We start from the raw sequence: 19,988 nt of genomic DNA, 5'->3' as shown, positions 1-19,988 counted from the left end.
TTTTTTTGCTTTTCCCTTTGCTTGGTAGACCTTTCTCCATCCCTTTTTTTGAGCTTATGCATGTCTTTGCACATGAGATGGGTCCCCTGAATACAGCACACTGATGGGTCTTGACTCTTTATGCAATTTGCCAGTCTGTGTCTTTTAATTGGGGCATTTAGCCCATTTACATTTAAGGTTAATATGGTTAGGTGTGAATTTCATCCTGTTATCATGATGCTAGTTGGTTATTTTGCCCATTAGTTGATGCAGTTTCTTCATAGTGTCAATGGCCTTTACAATTTGGTATGTTTTTGCAGTACCAGTTTGGCTGGTACTGGTTTTTCCTTTTCATATTTCATGCTTCCTTCAGAAGCTCTTTTAAGTCAGGCCTGGTGGTGGCAGAATTTCTCAGTGTTTGCTTGTCTGTGAAGGATTTTATTTCTCCTTCGCTTATGAAGTTTAATTTGGCTGTATGTGAAATTTTGGGTTGACAATTCTTTTCTTTAAGAATATGGAATATTGGCCCCCACTCTCTTCTGGCTTGTACGGTTTCTGCCAAGAGATCCGCTGTTAATCTGATGAGTATCCCTTTTTGGGTAACCCGAACTTTCTCTCTGGCTGCCCTTAATGTTTTTTCCCTTCATTTCAACCATGGTGAGTCTGACGATTTTGTGTCTCGGGGTTGCTCTTCTCAAGGAGTATCTTTGTGATGTTCTCTGTATTTCCTGCATTTGAACGTTGGCTTGTCTTGCTAGGTTGAGAAAGTTCTCCTGGATAATATCCTGAAGAATATTTTCCAACTTGATTCCATTCTCCAAGTCACTTTCAGGTTTGGTCTTTTCACATAGCCCCATATTTTGTGGAGGCTTTGTTCGTTCCTTTTCATTCTTTTTTCTCTAATTTTGTCTTCACACTTTATTTCATTAAGTTGATCTCCAGTCTGTGCTATCGTTTCTTCCGCTTGATTGATTTGGCTGTTGACACTTGTGTATGCTTCTCGAAGTTCTCGTGCTGTGTTTTTCATCTCCATCAGGTCATTTATGTGCTTCTCTAAACTGGATATTCTAGTTAGCAATTCCTCTAAACTTTTTTCCAGGTTCTTAGCTTCCTTGCATTTGGTTAGATCATGCTCCTTTAGCTCGGAGGAGTTTGTTATTACCCACCTTCTGAAGCCTACTTCTATCAATTCATCAGACTCATTCTCCATCCAGTTTTGTTTCTGTGCTGCAAGGAGTTGTGATTCTTTGGAGGAGGAGAGGCATTCTGGTTTTTGTAATTTACAGCCTTTTTGCACTGGTTTTTCCAGTCTTCATGGATTTATCTACCTTTGGTCTTTGATGTTGGTGACCTTTAGATGGGGCTTCTGTGTTGATGTCCTTTTTGTTGATGTTGATGCTATTCCTTTCTGTTTGATAGCTTTCCTGCTAATAGTCAGGCTCCTCTGCTGCAGGTCTGCTGGAGTTTTCTGGAGGTCCACTCCAGAACCTCTTTGCCTGGGTATTACCAGCAGAGGCTGCAGAACAGCAAAGATTGCTGCCTGTTCCTTCCTCTGGAAGCTTCATCACAGAGGGGCACCCGCCAGATGCCAGCTGGAGCTCTCCTGTATGTGGTGTCTGTCAACCCCTGCTAGGAGGTGTCTCCCAGTCAGGAAGCACAGGGGTCGGGGACCCACTTGAGGAGGCAGTCTGTCCGTTAGCAGAGCTCAACCACTGTTCTGGGAGATCCACTGCTCTCTTTAGAGCTGGCAGGCAGGAACATTTAAGCCTGCTGAAGCTGCGCCCACAGCCGCCCCTTCCCCCACGTGCTCTGTCCTAGGGAGATGGGAGTTTTATCTATAAGCCCCTGACTGGGGCTGCCGCCTTTCTTTCAGAGATGCTCTGCCCAGAGAGGAGGAATCTAGAGAGGCAGTCTGGCCACAGTGGCTTTGTGGTGCTGCAGTGGGCTCTGCCCAGTTCAAACTTCCCGGTGGCGTTGTTTACACTGTGAGGGGAAAGTCGCCTATTCAAGCCTCAGTAATGGTGGACGCCCCTCCCACCACCAAGCTGCAGAGTCCTAGGTTGACTTCAGACTGCTGTGCTGGCAGTGAGAATTTGAAGCTAGTGGATCTCAGCTTGTTGGGCTCCATCGGGGTGGGATCCGCTGAGTAAGACCACTTGGCTCCCTGGCTTTAGTCAATGGTTCTGTCTCGCTGGCATTCCAGGCGCCACTGGGTGTATGAAAAAATAATCCTGCAGCTAGCTGAGTGTCTGCCCAAATGACCACCCAGTTTTGTGCTTGAGACCCAGGACTTTGTTGGCATAGGCCCCCGAGGGAATCACCTGGTCTGCCGATTGCAAAGACCCTGGAAAAAGCATAGTATCTGGGCTGGAGTGCACCGTTCCGCATGGCACTGTCCCTCATGGCTTCCCTTGGCTGGGGGGGGGCGTTCCCTGATCCCTTGCGCTTCCTGGGTGAGGCGATGCCCCACCTTGCTTTGGCTCACCCTCCCTGGGCTGCACCCACTGTCTAACCAGTCACAGTGAGATGAGCTGGGTATCTCAGAAATGCAGAAGTCACCCACCTTCTGCATTGATCTCACTGGGAGCTGCAGACCTGAGCTGTTCCTATTCGGCCATCTTGCCAGCCATCTGTGTTACCAGAATTTTATAGTGCAGTATTTGTTAAACCAAATGATAATCATAGTATTTAATTAAGTTTGTATCTTATCTTCACATTGTAAGCTCTCGTAGGGCAGGGACTGTGTCATATTTTTAAGCCCTTACTGCAGAGCCCTAGTATGTGGTAAATGGACATTTAATAAGATTTTTAGTTTAGGAGGAAGAAAATTACTTCTACTTTTCCTTCTGACCTTTTTTCTCCTTTCTCTTTCCAAAAAATCATAGATGTGAACATTCAAATTCTAGTAGCAATCTGATTAATCAAAGTTTTTTTAATTTGTATTTTTATAAGCTCCCTAGATTATATTTAGTTTCTCTCCGACTCCTTATAAATAATGATAAAAGCCAAAGAGTGGGAAGGGTGCTATTGAAAGGCGAACATAAAATATTTACACCAATTTCATAATTCTACATAAAAATCAGCTTTATTGCTTTACAGTCACACTTTGAATAATTTGTTCTTCTTAATGAGTCTTAGTTCTGAGTATAAAATATTGGAAACCAGTGATAGCCTGTGGCCGCTATAAGCAAAAAACTGCCTCTCGCAACTGAAAAATTCTTACTGCTTCTCTAAGATCTCATTATATGCTATCTGGAAGTGCTTTAGCTCATTTACTACCCTTTTCAAATTTTTTGTTGTTGTCTGTGTGATTTGTTTTGGAATTGAGGCCAGGATAAAGGAATTTTAATGGTCTCAGTGTATTAATGTGATGATCTATATATAACTTGAATGTTGAATTCTAGAGACATTCATATCTTTACTTTGCTATTTATAACAAGACAGTGTTAATCAATGTACTCGCTTTCTCATTATCTCCCTACTTCTTTTCTCGTCTTTATTCCCTTCACCTTACTTTGTTTCTTGTTTTTTCTTTCTTGATAGATTTCAGAATCCCTGCCTTGCCCTATCACTTTCTGTTGAGATCTAGGTAGACTGTGTTGTTTATATCCTGCAAATTATGGACGAGAAACTGAAACCTAAGTAGTTGACGTGATTTTAAGATCACATGTCTTGAATTGGTAGAATATAAAAAATAAATCTAGGTTTTCTGAGTCCTCCCAGTCCATGCTTTCAGGAAACTTTTATTTAAATATATTAATCTCACTGGTATCTGAAATTCTGTCACAAAGAGTTTTTTGATTTTTTGTTTTCATTTTAAATCTCAAAGCTTCTACAAATAAGCATAAGCTCCATGAGGACTGGGATTGTGTTTGTTTTGCTCACCACAGAATTTCTAGTTCTTTTTTTTTTTTTTTTGAGGTGGAGTCTCGCTCTGTCGCCTGGGCTGGAGTGCAGTGGCCGGATCTCAGCTCACTGCAAGCTCCGCCTCCCGGGTTTACGCCATTCTCCTGCCTCAGCCTCCTGAGTAGCTGGGACTACAGGCGCCCGCAACCTCGCCCGGCTAGTTTTTGTATTTTTAGTAGAGACGGGGTTTCACCGTGTTAGCCAGGATGGTCTCGATCTCCTGACCTCGTGATCCGCCCGTCTCGGCCTCCCAAAGTGCTGGGATTACAGGCTTGAGCCACCGCACCCGGCCAGAGTTTCTAGTTCTTAACCTAGGCCTTAAGAGATAATAGGTACTCCATAAGTAGTTTTTGAATGATGTTTTTTGATATGTTGAAATTTTAATTTCATATTTTAATTTTCCATCCCTCCTTCCTTTCTTCTTTTCTTCTTTCTTATTTTTCTTATTTTTTGGTGAGCTCCATTTTCTGATTTTTCTCCTATTGGCACATGTTATTTCTCTAATAAAAGTATTTTAAAAACTGTACCATATAGAAAGAGACACCTTGAAGCACATGAACAGTTAACACTTTGTCTTGGTTTTTCTTTTTCTTTTTTTCCTTTCTTTCTTTCTTTCTTTTTATTTATTTATTTATTTTTTTGTTTTTTGAGATGGTGTCTTGCATTGGTGCCATCTCAGCTCACTGCAATCTCTGCCTCCCTGATTCAAGCGGTTCTCCTGCCTCAGCCTCCAGAATAGCTAGGATTACAGGAGTGTGCCACCATGCCCAGCTAATAACACTTTATCTTAGTTTTCGTGAAATTTTCTGAATAAGATGATGAAATGTGATAGTGATTATCACTCTTTTTTCAACATCTGATTTCTCTTCTGAGAAATTTATCCTTCTTTCTTCAAATTCTTGCCCAGAAATCTAGAACATGTGCCCTTCTAGATGGCCTGGTGTTCACCAGTTAGTCTTAAACTTTCTGCAGACTTGTAAAGAAGTAACTCTGTCATCTTCCTTGAGGTCCTACTGAACCATTTCTCTCACAAAGGCCTTGCCACTTTTTTCTCGTTATTTCAGGGAACCTTGATTTCTGATATGGTTTGGCTAGGTATCTTCACCCAAATCTCATGTTTAATTATAATCCCCACATGCTGAAGGTGGGGCCTGGTGGGCCGTGATTACATCATGGGGGTGGTTTCTAAAGGTTTAGCAACATCCCCCTAGTGCCGTCTCATGATAGAGTTCTCAAGAGATCTGATGGTTTAAAAGTACGTGGCACTTCCCCACTCCCTCTCTCTTTTCTGCCACCATGTGAAGAAGGTCCTTGCTTCCCCTTCACCTTCCACCATGATTGTTTTCTTGAGGCCCCTTAGTCATGCTTCCTGTTAATCCTGTGGAACTGTGACTCAATTAAACCTCTTGTCTTTATAAATTACCCAGTCTCAGTTAGTTCTTTATAGCAGTGTGAAAACGGACTAACACAATTTCCCTTATGGGTTATTTTTCATAGTCATCTTCTCTGTCTGCCTTTGACTCTTTAAAAAATGCTGCCTCTCCAGGATGATCTGTGATCTGAGTTTGCGCGGCTTATTTTCTAGAAGTTTTTAATTTTTACATTTTTATCTTTTAAGTAATTAAACTGTGGTTAAGGCAGTTGCCCCCTAGTATAATACTGTCTTGGCTATCAGTTTGATTTCCCATGAACAGAAAGGAAAAATAAAAATTGACACAATTTTCTTCTTGATGACTATTAAAATTTCAAATAAAAATGAAACCATGAATTATAAATAGGTACCTTACACAAAGGTGATACAGAATGTCAAATAATATGCTAATAGAGGAGGTTTTAAGAAGGTATACATGTTATTTGTTCTCTATTTTAAAAGATATCAATTGATTTTTTTGATTGAGTATTTACCATGTAAGGCATTATACTACTGCTACATGAAATACATAGATAAAAGAGACATGAATTCTCCTTTCAGCAAAATGAACACTCTGTTGGTATCAGCACTGTACTGAATAAAGTCCATAAACATAAGTTGATGGTTACAAGTTTTATGTTTAAAGGGAAAATTTTAAAGTAAGTATCCTATTAAAAGTCATCCTTCTTTATTGACTTAAGTACTAAACCTAACCTACTTTAGTGAAAACACTTCTTTCTTTCAGACTTTTACTTAGCAGATGATGAAAACCTAGAACAGAAAGTGCTTAATTCTAAGAAGCACTCACTATGAAAACTGAATTATTACAACTGAACAAATGTATCTTGACTTTTGTGGTTATTGTGAGAATCTTAAACTTCAGAATATAAACCACTTGATATCAAGTGTCAGTATTTGGTGCCATTGGTTTATACATGTAACAAGATATATAGAGTTACCATTTAACTATTGACATCATTATTCACTGTCCCAAAATAAGAACAGAGATTTTGATGTACTGACTTTGAGTAATTTTTATCAGGTTCCAGTTCAACTTGAAGAAGGTAAAGAGATGTCTTCATATAAATCATTGGTTGAAATATAGATGCAAAACAGTAATTTAATGCTGTGGCTTGGAATTTCTACCTTTATGATTTTTCATCCAATTCTATCTAATTAGTGACATGTTAATAAATATGTATATAAAGATTATTTCTTATTGGAAAAGCAAGAGTAGGAGAGGACATAACGAGAATGTGTCTTCAATATCCAGCTGTTAGCCACTACTCTTTCTTGCTACACCATATCACTATGCTCAGTTCCTCCTTTGGAGAGACACACATTCAAATGTTTAAAGTTATACCATGAAGAATGTTATGTTATACAGAATTATGTCAGAATTCTGCCAGGCTCTAGAGGAAGGACCAAATCCTTTTGGGAAATCAGTTACCATTTCTCAGAAGAAATGACATTTAAGGTAGAACTAAAACAATGAGTTGATTTTGATAGAAAAGGAGTGCAGTTGTGTTTCAGATATAGTTATCTTCAGGTTCTTTACATAATCAATGATTAGTTAAGTTTTATATCTTTATTCTTTATGTTTATAGTATTTTCATAAACTGTTTTTGTATACATTACAACATTTAAATTGAGTAGTATTCTTGATACTACACGTACTTTTAACTTTAAGGTAGAGGTCAGAAACGTGACATTTAGATTAAATTCATTTTCCTTAATCATGTGTCATGTGGCACAACTAAAACACAAACTGACTCCAAGTGTAGTACTTTTTCCATGGGACAGAAATGAAGGAATGATATTGTACCAAATTGAATGGTTCATCCTCAAGATGTAATTGTTGATATGTTATTTTAACCACTGAAATTTGGGTCTCAAAATTATTTATTTATTGTAGAAAACTAAAAGTGTAATAGATATGTTTGAAATCAGATTGCCATGTTAAATTTAGGCTTTATGTAGCTTTATTGGGAATGAATAAATCTGATGTTTTCTGAATTATTTATTGTCCATGATCCATAGTAGAAATATTATATGTTTATTATATATTTGATAGAACTAGAAGTCATTGTATGGGGATTGAATAATAGAAAAGGTGGCATAACATAGTGGTTAGAAGGATGGACCCTGGAACCAGTCTGCTTAGATTTACCACCATGTTTTGCCACTTACCAGCTGGATGACTTGGGATAAGTTACTTAACCTCTTTGTCATCAGTTTCCCTATCTGAAAATGATCATAAGAGTCTGAAAATAGTGTATTTCCTGTCAGGTTGTTACAAGGGTTAAACAGATTGTCATTATTATTATTTTTTGAGACTCTGTCACCCAGGCTGGAGTGCAGTGGCATTAACTCAGCTTACTGCAACCTCCACCTCCCAGGTTCTAGAGATCCTCTTGCCTCAGCCTCCCAAGCAAGTGGGACTACAGACATGCACCACCATGCCCAGCTAAGTTTTGTAATATGTTTTGGTAGAGACAAGGTTTCACCATGTTGTCCAGGGTGATCTTGAACTCCTGGGTTCAAGCAATCTGTCTGCCTCAGCCTCCCAAGGTGCTGGAATTACAGGTGTGAGCCACCATGCCTGGACAAACAGGTTAATATTTGTAAAGCACTTGTAACCATGCCTGGCATGTAGTAGGTGCTATAGAGGTTTTGATTAAATAAGATAGATGGGCATGAAGCTTGACAGAGTTTTATATAGTAGGCATGTCTTGCCTTTAAAATACACCTAGCTGCAGAAAATGTTGTCTTTTCTTTTTTACAAACTTCTCTATTATCCTTTAGAAATATAATGAATTGAAAACTAGTATATCCAAAATAGTGTACTTTTACTCTTTGAATAACCAGATCATGTTATTCCATGAGAATTTTCAACTGATTATGTTTTTCATAGCTATTTGAACAGCACTTTTAAGCCACATGTAGGTTTCAAGGTCTCTAATTTTTTCATTAGCATTGTATCAGAGAATGTAGTATTTATAAAAAACATGTAGCTGTTTGTTAGTGATGACTGGAAATATTGCTTGACAGTAGTTTAATAGTGCCCATACTGCTTGGAAATATTAGCATTTATTAGATAGATTTCTTTTCAAATGTAATAATAGTGCTCATATAGTACTAATATTTTTCATCACTAGGTTTTTAAATTTTGACCATGAGACCTTTGTGCAAACCTTTACTATTCATGGTTTCAAGTAATTTTAAAATTTGGTCTGTATTTTAAGCCAATTATTTAGATTGCTAGAGCTATACAGTAATATTAGGTAACCATCTTCTTCTAATAATTACTAATGTACAGAAGAAAAGAAAGAAGTCCAAATAAGTACAAAGTAAATTAATATATATGTTTTAAAGAAATAGAACAGGTAATTCACTTTTATAAAACAATTAATTCTGAAATATATATAGTAAAGAGTTAAATACTTGCCACTCCATTACCCATTATCATTTCCATTTTTCCCTCCTCGGAGGTAATCTGTCACAGGCTTGCTTTTTTAGTCTTCTATAACTTTTTCTATGTGTGGGAAGACAAATACATATTCAAACTTAATATACTGTTTAAAAACATATTCGGATGATACCACACATATGTTTGAGGTTTTTCACTTTGTAAGATACCAAAAATATGCCTTTATTCACACCTGTAACTGTATCTCATCTTTAAATGGTTTAATTTTACTCTTTATTGCAAATATTTCCAAATTAGCTGTTTCTTTTTTGATGGATGGATAAATTGTTTAGCATTTTCTTTCCTCTCTTCTTGTCTCCTTCCCTTTCTTTCTTTTTTGCTGTTACAAAAATTACCACTGATACTGAATGTGTTTTATAAATTGTGTGCATGCACCCTCACAACTTTTACTAGTTCCATAGCATATTCTTAGAAATGGGATTGTTTTATAGAACAAGTATCCTTGAAATTTTTTTTTTTTCTTTTGAAACAGTCTTACTCTGTTGCCCAGGCTGGAATGCAGTGGTGCGATCTTGGCTCGCTGCAGCCGCGATCTCCTGGGCTTAAGCAATTCACTTGTAGCTGGGATTACAGGTGTGTGTCACCGCACCTCGCTAATTTTTATTTTTATTTTATTTATTTATTTATTTATTTACTTTTAGTAGAGAATGGGTTTACCATGTTAGCCAGATTGTTCTCAAACTCCTGACCTCAAGTGATCCACACACTTCAGCCTCCCAAAGTGCTGGGATTATAGATGTGAACCATCCACCATGGCCAGCATGTTTAAATTTGTAACAGATATAAATTGCCCTCTGTTGCAATTCCATTCTATAGAGCATACCTATTTTCCCCATATATAAAACATTCTCACAAGAGGCTTCAACAATGACAAATTTTGTGGGTATACAAATTAACTCTTTAACATGTTTCCAGTGTAACAGATGAAAAGTATGTCTGATTGTTGGGTATCTGATGAAAAGGGTATCTGATATCTTAATTTTTATTTCTTTGTTAGCAAAGTTGAGCATTTTAAAAATAAGTTTACTAGCCAAATAGCATTTTTTCTGTAAATTATCTATTCTTATCTTTTCTATTTTTTTATAGTCGTTTATCTATTTGCCACCTTATATCTTTACTTGGATGTCTAATGGAAATCCCAGTTTAAGACGTCCCAAACTAAGTTTCCTTTCTTCTCAAATGTACTTTTCCTATAGCTCCCTTCTTCCAGTCTCTCAGTCCCAGTAACTTTGAATCATCTTTGCTTTCTCTCCTACTATACATCTAATCCATCAGTAAGTCCTATTGGCTGTATCTTTGAAACGGATACAGCGTTTCACCACTTCTTGCCACCTCCTTGCTTCTGCTATCTCTTACAACCTGTCTTCCTTTTTCAACACTGGATCCATGTAGTAAATTTTTTGCATAGCAGCCAAAGAAGTTCTTTCAAAACACATATTCAACAATGCCGTGACTGTATTCAGAATCCGTTACTCTATCCCAGTTCCCTCAAGTAAAAACCATCTTCTTACTATGATCTACATGAGTCCTGTATGACCTGGTCCCTATGTATAGCTCTAACCTCATCTCCTACTTTTCTCATGCTTGCTCACTCTGCTCAAGCCATCTTTTCCTCCATACTTTGCTTGAAAATCCCAAACATACCTCTAACTTCAGACATTTGTTGTTTTTGTTTCATCTGACTAGTGTAATGCTCTGCCCCCTGAGATCTGCATGGATCTCTCCCAAACTGGTTTGCTTTAAAAAACACTATTGAAAATTTCTGTTATTCACCGTATCATAATATATGACATTATAACTATGAGAAAGAAAAAGTCCATTATTCATGCCCTTAAGGTATTTTAAATATGGAGTCAATGCTCATATATTAACCAAGTTGTGGGGAGAAGGGAAGTATGAGTGGATATGGCAACTAATCACATATCACCACATTCTCATAGTGGTGATGTAATTTAATTTAATAAAAATTTATTTAGATCTGATTTATTTATTTTATGCTACTTTAGAAGTACCTAAAATACTATGTATAAATTATGTATTTGCATTAACTTAAGCTGTATTATATAAATGTGTCTGCTCAGTTTTAAATGAATCTGTTTAGTTATAATACACTATTATAAATTACTCAATTGTTTAAAATAATTCCTGAAATCTTTCATTATGAAGACATGGTTGAAATCCTCCAATTTCTTTACTTTGAATGAACAAAATTTTAAATAATATAGAGAGTGGAATATCACATTTCATTTTATTAGGAAATCTTCCTTTTATGTAATCACATACCTGTTTTGGTTATCATCAAAATCCACCCCCCCCTGCCCTTTTTTTTTGAGACAATGCGTCACTCTGTTGCCCAGGCTGCAGTGCAGTGGTGCAATCTCAGCTCATTGCAGCAACCTCTGCCTCCTGGGTTCAAGTGATTCTCCTGCCTCAGGCTCCCGAGTAGCTGGGATTACAGGCACCTGCCACCATGGCTGATTAATTTTTGTGTTTTTAGTAGAGATGGGGTTTCACCATGTTAGCCAGGCTTGTCTGGAGCTCCTGACATCAAATAATCTGCCTGACTCGGCCTCCCAAAGTGTTGGGGACTCACAGGCATGAGTCAATGCGCCTGGCCAAAAGTCACTTTTTAATATTGAGAGATTTTTATGGGTAAGCTTTTGTTTTCAGGAACATTTACATATGGGAAGACTAATTTTCTATCAATTTTGGATGAATCAAGTGCTTTTTAGGTGAATTTCTCTTTTTTTTCCAAGAAAAAATTTTATTAATGTATTACCTATTTTTTTTTTTGAGACGGAGTCTCGCCCTGTCTCCCAGGCTGGAGTACAGTGGCGCGATCTCGGCTCACTGCAAGCTCCGCCTCCCGGGTTTACGCCATTCTCCTGCCTCAGCCTCCTGAGTAACTGGGACTACAGGCGCCCGCCACCTCGCCCGGCTAGTTTTTTGTATTTTTTAGTAGAGACGGGGTTTCACCGTGTTAGCCAGGATGGTCTCGATCTCCTGACCTTGTGATCCGCCCGTCTCGGCCTCCCAAAGTGCTGGGATTACAGGCTTGAGCCACCGCGCCCGGCCTGATGATGTATTACCTTTATACTGAAAATTGGACAAGTTGTTAAGTTACTGCTTAATGAATTCTTAGGAAGTGAATACATGCATGTAATTAATAAATAGAACATGTATCTCTTCACAAGTCTACCTTCTAGTCACTAATCCCTGACAAGAGTGAGTGCTTTCCTGACTTCTAACAAATTAGGCCTGCTTATTTTTGAATACTTGCAAAAATCAGTTCTATAAGAGAAAATGATGTACAATGGCAATTCGTAGTCTCATATAAAAATTGTAATTTTAAGCAAGAGAAGAAATAATCTTGAAAATACATTTGGTATGTTTTTGTGAAATTGTAAGGTATGTTTCTATTAAATAATTAGCTGTTCTCATACTCAGAATCCCGCCCATTGTCAGTTCCTGTTAAAGCCATGTTGAATATATCTGAAAGCTGTAGAAGTCCTGAAGAAAGAATGAAGGAATTTATTGGAATAGTTTGGAATGCAGTGAAGCATCTCACACTCCAGGTAAAATAAAAGTTAGAAATATGGATCTAATTTCTATAATCCTTTTTAATTCCCAGCATTGTTAATATTGGTAAGATTTTTCTCACATGTAACAATTATATATACCATCTCATATTCATAATTTAGTTGATAATAATTGGTGTACTTCACTTATCCTAAAAATAATTTTATGAAACTCATATGATCTTCCTTATGGTTATAAAAATATAAACATTTTGACATGTTCCTTGAATTAAAAAATTTTAGTTCATTCTACTTTTTGTTTAAGCATTATTTTCACAATTTTAAGTGCTTAATAGATCCATTCTTAGTACTGAGATAAAGTCTGAGTTGTGATTAAATTAACATGAAATGGTTATCTAATTCCTTTTCATACATAATTATAAGTTAAATAAGAAAATTATAATAGCTATTTCCTTATTGTTATTAAATTTTCTTCTCATTGATTTTTACTTTAAAATGCATGATTTTATCTTATTGAATTACTTTCCTTCAAGATCATGTTTAATCTGATAAAAATATACATTTAGATGCTTATTTGATAAGCTAACAGTTATATATTTTAGTTTTTGCATAGGATTTTTTCTTTGTGATACCAGAGGCATCCTTATATAATTTTATATGTAACAGATAGTAATATCAAGGGCTTAAGTCAAAGCCTTTCACTTTGACTTAAGATATAAAAGTTGCAATAGAAAATTGTTCCCACCTTAGTATGAGAACAAGGTTATATCATCTATAGAATTACAGCTGTATTAAGCCCGTAGAGATCTGAGGTCTTAAATTGACATTACCATAATAGCAGGGTGCTAAAATCCAAAAAAGTGACAAGCAACTCACTTTTTGAAACCCAAGAATCTCAGAAAACTCCATGAAGAATATATAAAAAGGAGAACATAGCTAAGTACCTAGCAGTCAAACTACTGAAAACTCAAGGAGAACATTTTATTTTATTTTATTTAAAGTGGGAAGATCTTTATTTATCAATATTCTTGTTTACCTGAAGACTAGACTGGAAGAGACTGAAATTATAAGTAAGGCCGACCTAGATGTGTATTTCTTAGCAATGTAATGTTGGGGAGTTTCTTCTTGTTTCTGTGTCCACAAGTTGGAGATTATAATGTCTTCTTCATGAAGAGGGTGGAAAATATAGAGTGATAAAGTATATGAAAGCAACTGACAAAATTTATTCATTTATTGATTCATTTTGTAAAAGTTACAATACTGTATTCAGAGAATGTACTGAAGAAAACTAATGCAGTCCTGTCCTCATGAAGATCATAGTTTGGCAAGGAGAGACATTCATTAAATGATTGTACTTAAAATAATTTGACTATATTGATGATGATCCTGCTTCATGAACATATGTGTCAATTAAGCTAACCCTAGAAGAATCAGGAAACATTTGGGTACTCAGTAACACCTGTGTTTTCTTTCTCTATTCCGTCTTTCTCTCCTGTAGCTGTAGCTTTTCTCTAAAGCAGCTGAAGGCTGCACTGCCCTTCAGCAGGCAGATAAGAACTGATGGAGATAACACCCCTGGGATTATCTTCACCCACCATGGGAAATGATTCTGTGGCATTCCTTGTCTATGAATGTGTCCTCAGTAGAATTAAGCTCCAGGTGTCCCAGGTTTGCCAGCACACCCATTTTGGTTACTGTCCTTTTGAGAAAATTTAAGAAGCAGGTAGACAATAAAGGCATGTTATATACAGATTAAAAACATTAAGAATGACTCCTTACATCTTATTAGAAACAATGGAGGCCAGAAGACGATAGAATAACATCTTTTATGTGCTGAGGAAAATCTGCACATAACATAGAATTAGCATAGAATTCTCTAGTCAGCAAAGTATTAATCAAAAATGTTGGCCAATAAATACATAAAGACAGAAGAACTTTTCTCCAATAGAAATTAACTGCAAGATATTCTGAAAGAAGTTATTTAGGCTGAAAGGAAATTATGACAGATAGAATCTTGGTTTTTCAGAAAGTAATGAAGTATATCAGAAAGTATAAATATGTTGGAAAACAACTGAATGTTGCAAAAAAATAAAATTCAAGGAGAAAGCTTTAGTGTGTTTTAGCCTTTTGGCTATTAGCTTCTTTTCTCTTTATTTTCCAGTTAACTTTTTGTTTGTTTGTTTGTTTTTTGTTTTTGGATAGAATCTTATTCTGTCGCCCAAGCTGGAGCGCAGTGGTGTGATCTCAACTCACTGCAACTTTCGCCTCCCAGGTTCAAGCAATTCTTCTGCCTCAGCCTCCCCAGTAACTGGAATTACAGGCGCCTGCCACCATGCCCAGCTAATTTTTTATTGTATTTTTAGTAGAGACACCATGTTGACTGGGCTGGTCTCGAATTCCTGACCTCAGGTAATCTGCCTGCCTTCGTCTCCCAAAATGCTGGGATTACAGGTGTGAGCCCCTGCACTTGGCCCTCGTTAAATTTAACATTAAAAAATATGTGACACTTAACAAAGTAAAGGAACTTTGATTAAGATCAAAATTCAGCAGTTAAATGAAATTTCAGTAATTTATGCAAAAAATATTTATGAAGTCCCTAATCTGTCCTACACTCCAGCCAGCCCTTAGTCCTGCAGATGTGAGGAAATTGTCTCTGTGAGCAAGTAGAGTGAGTTTGGAAGTGTATTCTTTCCCACATGAGCCTCTGGATGAAAACACAGATGGTCAACACTTTTATTGCAGCTTCTTGAGTCAGTAATTCAAGTATTTAGCTAAGCCTTACCCAGATTATTGACCCACAGAAACTGCAACAAATGTCTCTTGTTTTAGGCTGTTACATTTGTGGTGATTTCTTATATAGCATAGAAAATGAATATAGACAGATACAGACACATTATGCATAGCTATAGTGTCTGATTAATCACTATAAGAAATACATACCTGCCATAAAAACTTTTTAGAATTCATCCAAAAACATCTCCAGTGCATAAAAATACTATTTAATATAAGAGCCCATAATCTTGATTTTAGCATTCCTTTACAGCGTTTCTTTTCTGAGCATGCTGCTTATAAGAAAGTTAAGAGAAGAATGGGAGGAAGAAAGTGTGGATTGTCGTTCTTGTGTAATTAACTCTTAGCTTGCAGAATTATGACTTTTTTGGGGACATCAGCTATATTTCACCAATTTCAGCCATCATGAGTCATTTTAATGAATATCCTAATAACTCCTTGTGTTGACTTACCTGTCCTCCCTTCGAGATACCCTTTGTACAGTGGTAACATCCATCTCTTAATTTTTGTTACATGTTGGGCTATATGCTGAGAAAGCAAAAGAGACATAATAGTTGTCATGGTCTAGGTGGGAAAAGGCTAAGTGCCATGGTATGGATTATCCTGTAGGGAGACCCTTAGAAAACTTAATGATGGAAGAAGAAAAATGGGAATGTCAAGGGGAATGTTACTTATTGAAAGGATGCCTAGTGCATGTACTTCCTGGTTTGTGATGAATTTGGATGTTATCCTAGGTAAGTATTTATTGCTTTGTGGAAGATCTAGTTGATACCAGTGTGTGGTTTAGAATATGATAGCTACCAATAATATTTAATTGTTTAAAGTTTACTATAGATCTAAATGTTATTTCATGATAATAGAACTAGTTATATTAAAAAATCCTCATTCCCTCTTATTTTATTAATAATTGAATAATGTGGTATAATTATCTTTTTATTGATATCACTTTGAGTAGTTCTGTAATAGGGAACATGATAGTATTGGGTTACATGATTCTTTGACAGCTCTAGGAAAATATTCCAATTTAAGATTCCAAGTAATATCAGAAATCTTTACACTATCTATAAACAACTAGGTACATCAATATTCTACAATGTAGGATATACTGGAGAATGTCCTTCTCTGGGTGGGATTAAATAACAGGAACCAGATTTATTTCACTGCCTGAAATAACCAAAAAATTATTGAAATATATAACACAAAGGTTTCAAACCACTAGGCAATAAGCCAAGTTGGAGAGTGATTCCTGAGAGACTTAAGATAAAATCAGCAGGACTTAGTAATTAATTGATTTGAGGAATAAGGGAACAGAGTCTAAGAGATCTTCTAGATTCTAGTTTTGGTGTTTGGGTGGTAGTGATACTATTAAATGAAGCAGCTTTTCCAGATTAGGGGCACATACAGATTTTGAATTTACACATGTATTTGAAATGTATGTGAGACATCCAGGTATGTATTAGATATATATATCTGGAGTTTAAGAAACAGATTAAGAGAAGAGATATAATTTTAGGAGTTATCTGCAGATGGTTTTCAAACCAGAGGAATGGGTCATTCAAGAAAGCATGTAAAGTTGAAAGACCAATGGGCCAAGGGAATACCATTTAAAAAGTTGTTAGTAGAAGAGAAAATGTCCTTGAAGGAAATTATGTTAGTGATCAGAAATGGAGGAGGAGAAACCAGAGTTCATGAAAGCAAAAAATGCATATAATTTTGAGGAGATAGTAGTCAGCAATGTCAAATTCTAGATGTTAACTATATGCTTTACTTGCTTATTTGCAGTATAAAATGGATAAACTAAATAATGGTTAAGGTTAATTCCAACTCTAACATTCTTGTATGATTCTTTTGCTTATTTTATAATGATGCAGTACCTTTATTAGCTTCATCACCATCAACAAACTTAATCTTATATATCACTTTGAATTAATTGTAAGTTATTATAGTGATTTTCCTCATTTTTCCTTTTTTATCTCTAATTATGGTAAAATACATATAACATAAAATTTACCTTCCTTACTATTTGGAATAAACTATATGGTTTATTTTGTGGTTCCTCAATTTGAGTAGGCTTATTGAGTATCAGTTAACATAATCATTGCAGTACCAAATAATACATCTTTTTATAGGTTATCTTAAATATGACCTAGGTACTTGGCTTGCCTCACCCTAGTCCCGGCCCTGTGTTAAACATACTATATATTTAAACATTTCCAGATGTTAATGTATTGTGAACATTTTTAAAGATAAAATTAGATTCTCATTAAATGATTACAATTTAGACTCTGAAAATCTGAGTTTTATTTTTAAAAGCATTGTACATTTTTTAAGATGTCTTATGAGCCAAAATATAAAACAGAAAACCCTACAAGTTGTCATCAGATAAAACAGGACATTATAACTTAAAAGTTTCGAAGGATTATTCTTTTAGTGGAAGTTTAAGCAAGTAATTATGTTTGGAACCAGAATTTCTGCAAAGTTGATGTTGGAGCCAAAGTTGGTATTTGCTAAACCCATATTCTTTTTTGCTTAGAATAGAAACATATATGTTACATAAAATCATTAACAGTATTTGCTGTAACCTCTTTGATTTTCAGTGTGGAAGAAGGAGTTTCCATACTTAATTATAATGGATACTCCATGTAGTCTTGGACAGTCTTTTTTTAAAAAAATATATATGAACTTTGAGGCCGGGCATGGTGGCTCACACCTGTAATCCCTGCACTTTGAAAGGCCTATGCAGGCAGACGACTTGAAGTTAGGAGTTCAAGACCAGCATGGCTAACATGGCGAAAGCCTGTCTCTACTAAAAAACAAAAATTAGCTGGGCATAGTGGTGCCTACCTGTAGTCCCAGCTACTCTGGAGGCTGAGGCAGGAGAATGGCGTGAACCCGGGAGGTGGAGGTTACAGGGAACTGAGATTGTGCCACTGCAGTCCAGCCTGGGTGACAGAGTGAGACTCTGTCTCAAAAATAAAAATTAAAAAAATAAAAATATATGAACTTTGGGAGCCTTTTAACAATAGATTAGCATAAGTTCACCTGTTCTTTCCAAGTTTTCTGTACCTGCTCATTAACAAAGATTCTATTAAAGCTATGTTTTTATTCCAGAAGCACATAATTGGCAATAGTATATAGTTGATAAAATAGAAATGTGCTGGCTAGAATTAACTCCTTTCTAGGAAAACATTTCTCTGCTTATTGCCAGACTTAGCTTTTTTTTTTTTTTTTTGTCATTCACATCAAAGTTCATCTTGCTGTCCTTTGACATTTTCTAGCATTTTCTTTTCTTCCTTTTTTTTTTGTACTCTCTGAGGTCTTCTGAATGGACTGAAGTCTTCTGAGTTTAATGGCATTTTTAATTTCAGTACCAAACATTCTGGTCTCTTTCTTTTGGTAATAATGCTGTGTTATTCCTTTAGGGATCTACTTCCCACATTCTGTGTTATTTTGATGAGAATGTCAGTCAAGGTATCTCAAGCAGCATAAGGTAGTTAAGCTGGGCCAGTTGAATTCTCTCTTCTAGGAAGTTACATCTAGAGCGTGACTAGTAATGAAAAAAATCATACTGCTTGATGTCCTGATATCCAGTAAACTCCTTGGCCTTTATTTTCAGGATTAAATAGGAGTAGACATTTTAGGCCAGAGAGATCAACTATCAATCATGCTAATTATAAAAGTAAAATTTTATATTTAATCCTTACAAATTTTGCACACAGGCCCACATTCTTATTTATAGGCATTGAACAAGTGACAGCCATTGCATGGCAGTTTGTTAGGAGGAAGTCTGGAATTCAAATCTAGGAATTTTTAATGTCTTCCCATGACAAGATTTTTATGGAAAAAGTGTGAAGATTTGTAACACTTACTCTGGAAAGGATGACAACCAAGACAACCAACTGCAGGGTTTTAATCTATGGCCCCAAATTGGGTATATTTAAATTTCTACTACATGTGATGATATCCAAAATATTTTCATGATGCACTGAAAATTTATCAAATAGGAAAACTGTGGTTTGGGTTATAGTTTATGTATTTGTTATAGTGCAAATAGAATACTGCTTATTTTAGTGGCCTCTGTATATGTAGACAGTTAAACCACAAGCAACAGTATTTGAAAATAAATGCACTGTGAACAGCTTTTGTAAATCTATGGAGGCTAATAATATATGAGATCTCACATATAGGAGAGTCTTGGTGGTGTTTGTTGACTTTATTTCTTTAGCAAATGTTTAGGTAACACTGTATTGAATATATGTATCAATGCTATGAGTTCCCGCATTTACAGATGAGGAAACTGAAGTCACGGAGAGATTAAATAGCTTGTCAAAGATCCCACAGCTGTGTTGAATCATCTTGTTAACAGATCAGTTTTATTAATCACCTTAGAGGTTGCCTCTGGAATGAAATGGTGAACAACATGCATGAAGCAGTTATTTTCATTACTACATCTGATGAAAATAATTGTTTAATTGTTTCTCCTTGTTAAACAATTATTTATTGAGTACATCGTACATGCACCACTGTACAATGTACAGAAACTATATAGTGTACAAAATAGGCAAATGTTTGACTTCATTAAGCTTATGTTCTAGTGAGAGTTCTGTAAGGATATTAATACTTGAAAGTGATCTTGTTTAAGCTTTTTTAGAGCTAGGACTATGTCTTTTGTCTCTGTATTCCTGACTTCCAGGTCAGTTCATGATAGATATTAGAGAGTACATGAATAAAGGAGAGAAAAAGTAAATGAAATGCACCATACAATGTTCCTTTATTTTTGTTTTTTATTTGAAACTGTTTCCTGAGGAGTAGCATACATTTATATAGAGAATATTTGGTTCTGTAGAAATTATGCAAAATATAATTATCATTA

At 36.0% G+C, this 19,988-nt stretch overlaps 1 protein-coding gene across 1 annotated transcript in view; it reads left to right on the top strand.

Moving 5' to 3' along the window:
- The window catches only part of VPS13B (vacuolar protein sorting 13 homolog B (yeast)), an 873,819-nt gene that overhangs the window by 399,539 nt on the left and 454,292 nt on the right, over positions 1–19,988 (top strand). The window contains exon 22 of the mRNA XM_011931782.1: positions 12,234–12,361. Within this exon, the coding sequence (XP_011787172.1) occupies positions 12,234–12,361 (128 nt within the window). The remainder of the gene's footprint in view (positions 1–12,233; positions 12,362–19,988) is intronic.

This window comes from Colobus angolensis, unplaced genomic scaffold (assembly GCF_000951035.1).
Source record: "Colobus angolensis palliatus isolate OR3802 unplaced genomic scaffold, Cang.pa_1.0 Scaffold121, whole genome shotgun sequence".
In the NCBI taxonomy this organism is placed as follows: domain Eukaryota; kingdom Metazoa; phylum Chordata; class Mammalia; order Primates; family Cercopithecidae; genus Colobus; species Colobus angolensis.
This window is presented reverse-complemented; position numbering and strand designations above follow the sequence as displayed.